This window comes from Limulus polyphemus, unplaced genomic scaffold, assembly GCF_000517525.1.
Source record: "Limulus polyphemus unplaced genomic scaffold, Limulus_polyphemus-2.1.2 Scaffold189, whole genome shotgun sequence".
NCBI lineage: Eukaryota > Metazoa > Arthropoda > Merostomata > Xiphosura > Limulidae > Limulus > Limulus polyphemus.
The window spans coordinates 796,172-807,774 of record NW_013665799.1 but is presented as its reverse complement, the minus strand read 5'-3'; the positions used below and the strand labels follow the sequence as shown (position 1 = coordinate 807,774).

At 31.0% G+C, this 11,603-nt stretch overlaps 1 protein-coding gene across 1 annotated transcript in view; it reads right to left on the bottom strand.

Moving 5' to 3' along the window:
• LOC106478204 (Down syndrome cell adhesion molecule-like protein Dscam2) overlaps positions 1 to 11,603 on the bottom strand; it is a 123,612-nt gene that overhangs the window by 2,334 nt on the left and 109,675 nt on the right. The window contains exons 22-26 of the mRNA XM_022381762.1: positions 7,481 to 7,639; positions 6,246 to 6,472; positions 4,692 to 4,767; positions 1,335 to 1,467; positions 725 to 849 (exon numbers count right to left, since the gene is read on the bottom strand). Of these exons, the coding sequence (XP_022237470.1) occupies positions 725 to 849; positions 1,335 to 1,467; positions 4,692 to 4,767; positions 6,246 to 6,472; positions 7,481 to 7,639 (720 nt within the window). The remainder of the gene's footprint in view (positions 1 to 724; positions 850 to 1,334; positions 1,468 to 4,691; positions 4,768 to 6,245; positions 6,473 to 7,480; positions 7,640 to 11,603) is intronic.

The following is an 11,603-nucleotide window of genomic DNA, read 5'->3' as shown; positions in this document are numbered from 1 at the left end:
TAAATAGCTATAAAACTACTACATGGCTTAGATTAATTAGTTATAAACTACTACATGGCTCAGATTAAATGACTATAAAACTACTACATGGCTCAGATTAAGTTGATATAAAACTACTCATGGCTCAGATTAATTGCTATAAAACTACTCATGGCTCAGATTAATTGCTATAAACTACTCATGACTCAGATTAATTGCTATAAAACTACTCATGGCTCAGATTAATTGCTATAAACTACTCATGGCCTTAGAATTTTATTTATTGCTATTATTTAAGGAATGGTATTAGATATGAAAAATCCACTATATAGCATCATTATCATTAAATAATGAAGATAGAGATACGCTTATACATTTTATATTTTATTTTCACAATATATTATTTATACTTATGGCTCGTATGGCAAAGAGTTGAGTGAAAGAGAACCAGTCTCACTATATTTTATAAGATAATACTCAATTATCAACAGTTTAATTTTGCATAAATGTTTTAAACGTAAAAAGATCTATATTTTACAGTATTTACAGTATTTCAAGTCATCTAACATATTAGCTGTTTTACCAACAACGCTAGTCATTACTCATATCATTGCTCTAAATTGGTTCCATAACACGGATATCTCTAACAACAACTGATTGGTCAACTTTGTTTTTGTTTGTTACATCTCTATGTGTGAAATATTTTAGGACCTAAAACGAAATACTTTTAACACTAATTATTTACCCATTTTCTTGTTGTCGGGTAAATCTCTGTCACATTCCGTGTCTGAAGGTTCTAGACCGTCATGGATTATCGAGGACGAGATTAAATGTATGGGACTGTATATTGAACTACGAGCACAGTCACTTCTATAAACAGAAATCATCTCTTCTTTAAATTAAAAGTTATTTCAGTTAAAAACTGGAATGGTTAAAAATAGTTCATAAAGTTAAAAACAATGTTTCGCCTGCTGGTACCAGACGATATCAAGAAAGTACTGGAATTCGCCTTTATTTTTAAAAGTTTATTTATTTGGATCTCAGTGCTGAAACACAATACTATAAGAGTGAGTGAAGGATATCTGAGAATGTTATAAACAATTTTTTTTAATAGTAAACAAAAAATCTGCATAGGGAATCATTAGAAATTACCTGGTGCATATAAAAAAGTTGTATTAATGTTTGAAGTAGGTTTCGCTGTAATTAATTTTTATGAATATGTTAAAAAAATTTCTAGTTTAACTTAAAGTAAACTTTACGTAGACAGAGCTTAAACAATGAAGTTTCAGAAAAACACTAGGCTCACGTTAGTAAATGATATGTGTTATATTCATTATCAACGACAGCTGTCTCACCTTGTTCCATAATTTGGTGTTGACCATTTATTTTCTTTAAAAGAACTGATTGGATATATTGACGTTTCCAAGTTTTTAGGTCTGATGGACTTCTGTGGTTGTTCATAGCCTTCAAGGCGATCATTGACGATGTCTTTTATCAAATATGTGAAATAACATCAAATTATTTTAGTTTGTTAAAATATAAAATGACTATTAATCATCATCGTGATTATTAATGAGTATAATAAATAAATAAGACAAAAATATCGCATTGTAAGATACTTCAAACAGATGTCATTGTTTATTTTTATGCAATGATGCAATGCTTTACATATCGTTTTTAATATCAATCACTGAAATGTTTGAAGTCGCAAGTACTTTAGTTTCATTAATATCAGCTTGTGTAAAATACTTATAAGAACTAAATAGCAGGACCTAAAACCTTTACGTAAAGCACCGAGCCATATCTGAACGGTTCTACACGTTTCGGTGAGTCACAGACCCACCATCAGGTAGAAGACAGCAGTAGAAACACTGTTATGATGTTTATATGGATTTTCATCTACTTGCGTAGTGAAAAACTTCTCGAACCAACAGTTAACACAAAAGATGCTGAAACCTAATTATAAAAAATAGATCAGAAATAAATTTCTGCAACCACTAAACCAGAATCGCTATTTAAATTTACTTTAGAGTTACTAAATGTTTATAATAATTATCTAATTTTTAGTCAGTATTTATTATTAATTATCTGATAAATTAAAAAATTCCACACTCTACTAAACGTACGATAGAACGAACATTTATCCGCAGTATGTTCAGGCTCTATACATAGGTAAATTTTAAGAAATACATTAATTGGCAAATAATTTTTTTGCTATGTGTTATATAGTCATTTCAGTACTATTATTAAAGGTAAAACCACATTAATAGATGAATGGTTTTTTTTATAAAATCTCTTGTAACTGTAGTCTAATATATATTGGTCAAACATGTAAAAAATTAGACTATATGGAAATCAATCAGGTTTTTTTTTACCCTGTACAGTAAGTTATTTGCATTTTATTGTAATTATTAAGACTGGAAACAGTCTCACTTTTAGTGTATAAAATAATCGTTGTTTTATAAAAAAACATTGAACGATACACAAGAGCCAATGAATTTTAATCGGAAAGATGTTTCACTGCTGTCTCTATCCTGAAGGTGATGGGTTTGTGACCCACCGAAGCATGTAGAAACATTTAGATAAGACCTGGTACTTTCACAAAAGGTTTTATGTTGTGTAAATGTAAATGTTAGGCCATGTAGTTTTCATTATTTTACTTTCATTGGAATCAGAAACACTAAATACAGATTTCAGAAAATAGGAATCTGTGCGAATTACTTTACGTATTTAGGACTTGATTAAAAATGAATACTTTTCACTTATGTATCTAAAATTCATATATTGCGTTTATTTTGTCCTCTAGTGAGTTAGCGGTAAGTTTGCGGGTTTATATTGTTAAAATACGGGGTTCTATTCCCCATGGTGGATAGAACGCAGATAGTCTATTATGTAACTTTGTGCTAAAACAAACAAAGAAATCTTTTATTTGCAGCCACACCAGCTACTAAATGTGACTACCATCGCTAGTTTATTATGCTGTTTATTCAACTAACTCTACACTGGCTATTTGCTATTATAAAAACAAGTAAGTAATTGTCCATAATGGAAAGTCCGGGCATAGCTTAGTGGTTAGTGTGTCGGGCTATGAATGCGAGAGTTTAGGGTTTTGATCCTGTTGCCGAAATAAAAAATCGCATTTGGAGGCTGTGCGTTATAACGGAGAAGGTCAAATCCCACTATTCACTTAGAGAAGCCCAAGAGTTGGCGACGAGTGTTGTTGACTAGCTTCTTTCCATTTAACAGTTCAAATTAGGGACGGCTATGCACATATAGCTCTTGTGTAGCTTGCGGCGAATATACTAAAATAAACAACAACTAAAATTTACAATAAAAGATTTGGTTAATGGGTATTATAAAGATTTATTAATGCCTTATATTCTACTAAATCGTATTTTTTCAAAACCGTTCATATTTTTATTCTAAGTTATTGTTTTTACCTTTGTTACCACAAGTAATAAATTGTCAGCTTTTATGTTCAGGATTTTATGTTAATATGAACATTTTAATGGGAAAGTGTTTTGTTTCTAATTTCGCATAATGAGTTGTTCTGAAGCTATAATTATTATGTATAAAAATACAAGATAAAAATTAGTCTTAAAAAATAATAATAAAACTTTGACAAATGCCACAAATACAAGCCAACACCATTCTTTGGTTATTTGTAATATTTCACAACATCAACAACCTTAGACACAAAACAAAGATATACTATTAGGATAATTAAAATAGCAAATTAAAATTAGACTTTATATACACAGCTATATATAGTCATAATTCTAGTGACTCAGCAGTAAGCTCGAGTGCTCTTAACATAAAAATTCAGAATGAGCACTGCGCAAAAAGTCCATTGAATATTTTTTCGCTTTAAAAAGCAAATTATACAGTTCTAAGCGATGTTAGTCAGATTCTACTTTTAGGAACTATTTATCATTGGAGCCATGCCCAAAATAATGACCTGTATTTGCATAAGAGATCTTTAATCCTCCAATTATTGCACCATATTGAGTAATTTTATGTTTTTGCCTGTTACAACACTCAGTGTAAATAACTGACAAAAAAAAGTGAAAACGTTAATTTTTTATGTAAGCATATAGCAGTAATTTGTGGCATTAATTACGATGGTAGTATTTTCGTTTATATATTTGATATTTTTTTATGTGTGACTCTTATATTATTAGGGATCTGTAACCACCAAATTCATGGGCCCCTAAGTAATTGGGTGCATAAATAGTTTAGAAAAGAGTTTTGAAAAGGCCCATGGGATTAATTATTAAACTATCAGACAAAATTGAAAATTATAAGCACAGTTAAAGTTCGGTTCCTGGCCCATCTGTTATAGCTTTGGGTCAGGCTCTTCTCGATGATTGTTTGCCTGTTTTAGAGTTTTCGCGCAAAGCCACACAATGGTTAACTGCGCATAGTGTCCCAATTTTTCTGATAGTCTAGAGAAAAGGCAGCTAGTCAACAGAGTCCACCGCCAGCTCTTAGGCTACTCAAATCAAATATGGAATTTGATCGTTACTCTTATAACCACCCACGCCTCCAAAGTGCGGAGCTTGTTTTTGCGGCAATAAGACGGTAACCACGAACTTTCGGATTCGCAGTCAGGGTACACTAACCATTAGGCTGCGCCCAGTCCATCTCTTCTAATATGTTAACTAAGTACTTATTTGCATCTTAATGACGACGACAGCATTTTTGCAACTCACCACAATCAGAACTTGCGTCACTTCCGGCTTTATGCTCTGAGGTTTGGTCGAACAAGGCTTTACACTTAGTTCTCCTCTGTAAAGGTAAACAAATGATTACTATGTGTTACTCAAGAATTATTTTCATATTAAGTTTATAATAATTAATAAATTTCTTTTTATTTTAGGTTGTTTCGTTTATGTGCAACGAAATAAAAGCAAGTTCAGTAATTAAACCTTTCGGTCTCTACCACCATAGACACTCATAGGCATAGGAACAAATACGTTAATATATTTTGGTGAGCACAATGCTTATCTGCCTAAATTGATACTTGTAGAATAAAACCATACGATCGGTAAAAAGTAAATAAGATATATCAGTGCATATCAAATAACAAAGTTTATATTACGAGTAACGAAGTATTCCAGGTTGAAACATTATTTGCCCTCAATAGTCCAACTAGATCAACATACGATACGTATAATGGAGTTAAATGTGATATTAGGGGCAGAAATTGCCCTATTACGTTAATAATATGCCTGATAGAGAAGTATGATATTAGGTGCAAAGGTTGACCTGGTATAATATTTTTAACAATATTTTCATTTGTAATACATGAAATAATATGAAATATTTTCCTTTATTTCTGTCAGTCATTGTAAACAGTTAAAATTTGCATAAAAAGGAATTTTCAAATAAACGATTTTGTACATTTTACATTCTTGTGCATTCCTCAAATGCTCTTACTTGAATTTGTTAAACAATAAATATCTTATAATGGAGAAAAAGTTTTAGACAGTTTGGATAGTGTGCAATAAAGAATCTTGTACAAATTACAATAAGTTTTGCTCGTAACTTTTCTGTATTTTTCATGCGTATAGCCAAACTTAAGAATAATCTAACTAATGCTTAATACGGGTAGCATGTCCTTTAAAAATACAAGTATGACATAACAGCTGATTTAACTTATTTGTTGCTAAACAGCAGGTCGTGTATATTTACCAAGATGTTTCTTCGGCGTTTCTGAGACTTTTACAAGCTAAAGTAGGATCCAAACAAAAACAATTACATTAAGTTTGTCGAAAGAGTGATTAGTGAGTTATTATACAAGTTTTAATTAATAATGTGTGTGTGTGTTAAATAACTAATGTGATTAGGGTCAGTTTATTTTATTTTCAATTACTACCTTAAGGTGTAATTTGTTTCTTTGTTTTTATCTGGAAGATCCAACTTCATTAACTATCCTAAGCTGAAAGTATTAAAATCTGTTTCATTGAAAACCTATTACGCTTTACACAGTTGCTATATTAGGTTAAACTCAAATAACAAAGCTGGTGTTATTACTATATAAATTAGCACTAATTATTTTAGTATTCAGACCCTGCGTAGCTACATAACGACAAAAAAAAATATACGCTTTTCTTAAAGAGAAATCTCTTCATGGTACCTGGAGATGATTCATAATTAATGGATGGGTGAACTACAAAATTTAAATTTGTAATTCTATATCAGCTAAATAAGGACAATCGAAAGGTAATGACATGGACTTTGATAAACAAAGTAGAGCACTATACCGGTTGTGGAACGTCATAGCTGTTTTCATGCCCTCTTGTGGAGGAACGAACAAGACTACGGCATCCTGGTGCGCCCTCTCGAGACATCATTTCATGAGAAAAGACAGGGACGCGAGTGGTAGCGTAAGGAGAAGGGAAGTAAGCTGATTCATTAGCATCATCATACTGTTTTTCAATGTTTGCCATTGGAATAGCGTCTCCTTTGGGCTCATCCAAGCTATGTACGCCTTAATTGAGAAACACATAATGAATATATACTTTAACAATCAAATATGAAAGAAATATGTACAATTATTATTGTAAAAATTTCGCGACACAAGCTAGATTTACAGAAAAATTAACAAATCTAAAGCTTTTAATTATTTCACGTTACTATTATTTAAATATGTTCAAATAAGGATTTAGTACTTTTCAAATGGTGTGATGCGTAACAGAGAACAACGTTCTAAGAAAATAGCTCTAATTTTTCAGCTAAGGCTGTCTTCAGATAGCTCATGTAGATTTCTTAACATAAATATATATATATACTGATAAGGCAAAATTGATGACATTCTTTTATAACAGTTGAAACGTGTGAAAAAAAGTATACTAAATACATAATTAAGCTGCACGCTAAAGTTATTTCATTGTACTAGTATAATTGTAACTAAGTTAAAATTTGTGAATAACTTCATGTTTAACAGGTAGATTTCTGAAACTATTTAATGTTATAGTGAATCTATTGTTGAAATGTCTAATGGAAAAGTTGTGTAAATAAACATTAAATTTTTTTTACATTTAGTATGATGAAATATTTTAATTGTGTTTTTTTCGTGAAAATTGTTATATATATAGTATTCAAAGGTGGCGAGGTTTATGTAAGTAACGATTTGTTTTAACTATTTAAAAACTTTTAACGCGTTATTTGATAATCAGATATTTGGAGTAATATTAATTCATGTACAAATATCCTAATGAACTGAATTAATCAAAATGAAAACACCGAGAAAATTTCTTATTTTCTTTTATTAAATTTTAGTTTATTTTTTACAAAATATTCGTCATAATATTTAACAGAATACTATTTTGCTTTGCAGACCAGAAATGTTTAGCAATTCGTGAAAAGTTTGGAATGGAGTGCTAAATTGCTTATGTGTGTGTTTTAATTTCACAGAAGTAATTCAAAATATAATGTATTAGAATAATTATCTATAAATAAACCCCACCCTGCAAAGTAACACCAAAAAGCACCATACCTTCGTTAGAAGATGCTGAAGTTCGTCCACGACATAGGATAAAGAAAAGGGCTAGAGTAATAGCGATTATAACAACAGCGGCACAACACACAGGAACGATGACATAGAGACTTCGATGTCTACTCCTGGAGCTAGTGTCGCCAGGGGGGACCATAGTAGCTTTTTGAAGAGATTTTACAACTAAGCTTGAGATACATATATGACAAATCTCATCATAATCTGTAACCAGCCTATCACTGAGGTATAAATGTGGTATTCTTACCACGTAACTTAATTATTAACCAACAGGTGAAGGTTCAGAATCTGAGTAATCGAGAATTATGCCGAAAAAGTATTTTGCTAGGCAAATTATCAACAAAGAAAATGGACTCTGTGTGTCACAAAGACGCTCTTTTCATACTTTAAGATTATAAGTCTTTAATTAAAAACTATCTGCATTTAATATTAGAGTAGAGGCTATTTCATATATTGATCTAGATGAACTTAAAAGGTAATAAATAAAAGAAGATGAATGTTGTAGAAAGTTAACGAAGCACAAATATCAATAGATAGCTATCTCAAAGAATGTACAGAAATACAATTTACGTGCACAAGCTCTCTTTTCAATACTTGGAGAAAAGCTCTCTTAATAAAGATCTTGCAATACTCAGAAACAGTATAAGAACGAAGGAAGTAGCTGATTAGATACAGATTATCTTTATTTAACTGCGCATGGCAACAGACCCACAACACATAAAGACCGACTTTTAGGAAAAATGAAGCATTTACCCTCATGCAATTAAAACACTTATATTCAAGTTCACAGACAACTGGTTAGAAATCTGATTGTTTCTTTCTAGCCTGTTGTGATTAAGATGAAAAATTATGTAATTATGGTTCCCTCAGCATAGAAAACTAAACTATAGAAAACTTACATTTATATAATTAAAACAGTAATGCGTATGCGTGCGTGGGAAGCTTTTTAAACTTCATTAAACCATGCAGAAATGAAATTAGGAGTAAGGAAGCACGGACGACGTCAACATATGCGTAAGGGAGAAATGGATATAGATAGTATTATGCATTGCAAAGGGAAAGATATTTGAGGAATGGACACGCCATTCTTCAGGGCCTCTTCTCAAACACCAGTTTATGTTTGGAGATTTTGTGTGTGAATTTCTTCATTTGTTTATTGACACTAAGAGCACCGGTACTGTCATCTTATTGAGTTTTAATACTTTATATATGTCTTTATATATATCGTCTCTTGCTAGTTAAATTGATTGGTTTGTCATTTTTGAACAGATCATTTGGCTCAAAGTGTCTTTTGTATTAGAGGTGTTTGGTGAGTATTGGAAGTATGGAATAGGTTTAATCTACTTAGAACTGAACGTTACAATCATTGAGATGCCCCACACGACCATCAGATCCGTTCAGAATTCTACATGCTTAACCTTATAGTAGTCTAGCCTGTTTTAATTAATTAAAATACTCAGCATTGACTTTATAATTTATAAACTTTTTGCATTCAAATACAAAATGCGAGTCGTAAGAGGCTTAAAAAACTGCGGTAATTCATCACTAAGAACAAGACTCTTTGGCAGATTTAACTGGTGGCGCCTATATCCTCTCCAGGTAGCCGTCCCTACTTTAGTGCTTTCTTAACCACTATTCAACATCAATAGTATTGACGATACATTATCAGGCAGGTGGGAACACTGCCTATGTAGGGATGGTTCAGATTGTTCATCGAAATGGTATTTTAAATATCTTCTTAATAGGTCATCAGAACTCTACAATACTGTACAGTATTTCCTTTCATAACTACAAGTTCTGGGGATGTCTCTAAATATCATAGCAAAAAGTTTGAATTTCTTGTCCTTCTTTCATCTGCTTCTTTTTTATTACATGATAACTTAAAAACCAAAACAATAAAGTCAATCAATTTCACTGAGGTGACAAAGTTTCAAACGAAGTATCCGCTTTTATAAGTATTATTAATAATTATTAGTAATTAAAAAATCATAAGTATAGTGTAAACGATGTTATCATTACTCCTTGAAGTTAGTTTTCTTATAGAAATTTGGTGTTCCTTTAAAAAGCGTAAGTACAGGATGAAAAAGGAATTACCAGCCAATAATAGATAAACAATGAATGTTACACTTGGAACATCATTGTATTTAGAACTTGGTTATAAATACAATATTCCTATATCTATAGAAACACTGCATTAAAAACTAACAAGCAAACAAGTAAAGAAAAACCTTCTCAAAAAGGGAGTAAATGTAGAGTTGGCTGATATTAATCCTTCAAAAACAATGCAAAAACATAATAGCACAGGTACGAATTAACATATAACAATATATATAACTATTAAATCACAATTGAGTTTAATTTATCCAATATTTGTCTGTTAACATTCTACTACACTGTGTGTGCTTGTGCTATTACGTAAGAATGATGCAATATGCCATCCCTACTATCTTGTTTGCGTTATTTTTAAAGGATTGATATTAGCCATCTCTACATTTACTTCCTTTTTTGAAAAGTTTTTTCTTTAGTTGTTATAATTAAGATATATCATAATTTCACATTCTTCAGTTCTTCCCAACATTTCACCCGATCAGTATGTTAAGATCATTGTCTCTAGAAAATATGGTGTATGAAAGTAATAAATAAGTATCTATTTATTTCAGAAATTTAAATAGTGTATCAAACTGCTTCTTTGCTATTGACATAAGATATAATAGTTTTTAGTATAAAAAATAAATATGAAACCCAATCTATCATTCGATTTACCACTTGTCAGTGAGTTATGGTGGTTACTGAAAATTCTACGCCTCATCAGTAAGCATGGACAATGGTAAATCCAAAGAATAATTCTAGACTTCATATATGGTTTAGTATATATTGTATGCATGGCGTTTTGAGAACTTTTATACTCACACAGTGATCCTTTATTTATATAGGAATTTCAAAAATATGCAGCATCGATCTTATGAATTGTTCAGCTGACAAGCTGTTTAAGATCCAATTCACAAATGGGTATAACAAATAAAAGTTTCCTGATCCATTATCATTATATCAATATGTGTCATATGGCTAGTTTCCAAGATCTCAGATGAAACTAATAAAGTATTTCATTAAAAGTAAACATAGAGGTAAATCATTTTAGTTTGAAATTAAGGAAAGCATTGTGAGTATCACAAGGAATGCGTACCAAATTAAAAAAATATATATTAAATCATTTTTATTCTACATGTAGGAAGAAGCAGACAAGGAAACTTTTTAGGTAATTTTGTTGATTATTTGGCTGGAGCAAAAAGAAAAGTTAATTTTTAATACTAAAACATAATCGGTATTTTTTCTGTTCTTGTTTGAACATTTTGGTAATAGATTGCGTCTTTAGAAACTAATATTAAATTTTACTGTACGCAGAACGTGTCACGGATAATTTATATTAATATCTTATGAAGATAATATTGAAATCCCTAACCGAACGAGATAATTTTGATGAAGCTGCATTTTTAAAAATAGGTTATCAATCAACACACCAAAAGCAGAGTAACCTTTAGGGGCGTACAGTACGTTTTGGTACAGTATTGTCCTTAAGAAGCTTAAATGAATTTACAAAATTATTGTGACATCAATCTCTTTCTCTACGACAGTAAATTCACAAATAAATAACTTTAAGGCCATATAAAGACTAGAACTTTAAATAATTTTGAGTCCAAGTATTAAAGGCTACTAACTAAAAAGCCAGAAAACTCCAACTAGCAGACTATTTAATTTCCTCAAAAGTTTCACTTTTTTACAGGACAAAAACTTAATGGAAACTCAAAAGTCCAATGGAATTGGCATGGCCTGGTAGCTATGGCGCTTGACTTGCAATTTTAGGGTCGCAAGTTCGAATCCCGTCAACAACCATGCTCGCCCTTCCTAAAAAACAACGTCTTTAAACGTCATATCCCTAAGAAAAATTACTTAACAAATAATATTAAAGACAAAGATAGTTCAACAAAGAGTACTTCCAAATCTCTAAAATATTTCAGCTAATTAAGGATTGCCTACATCTTTCAGATATTTCACCTAAATGTAGATCTAAAAATCTACAATAGTCCATCTAAGAAAAAACTGAAATAGG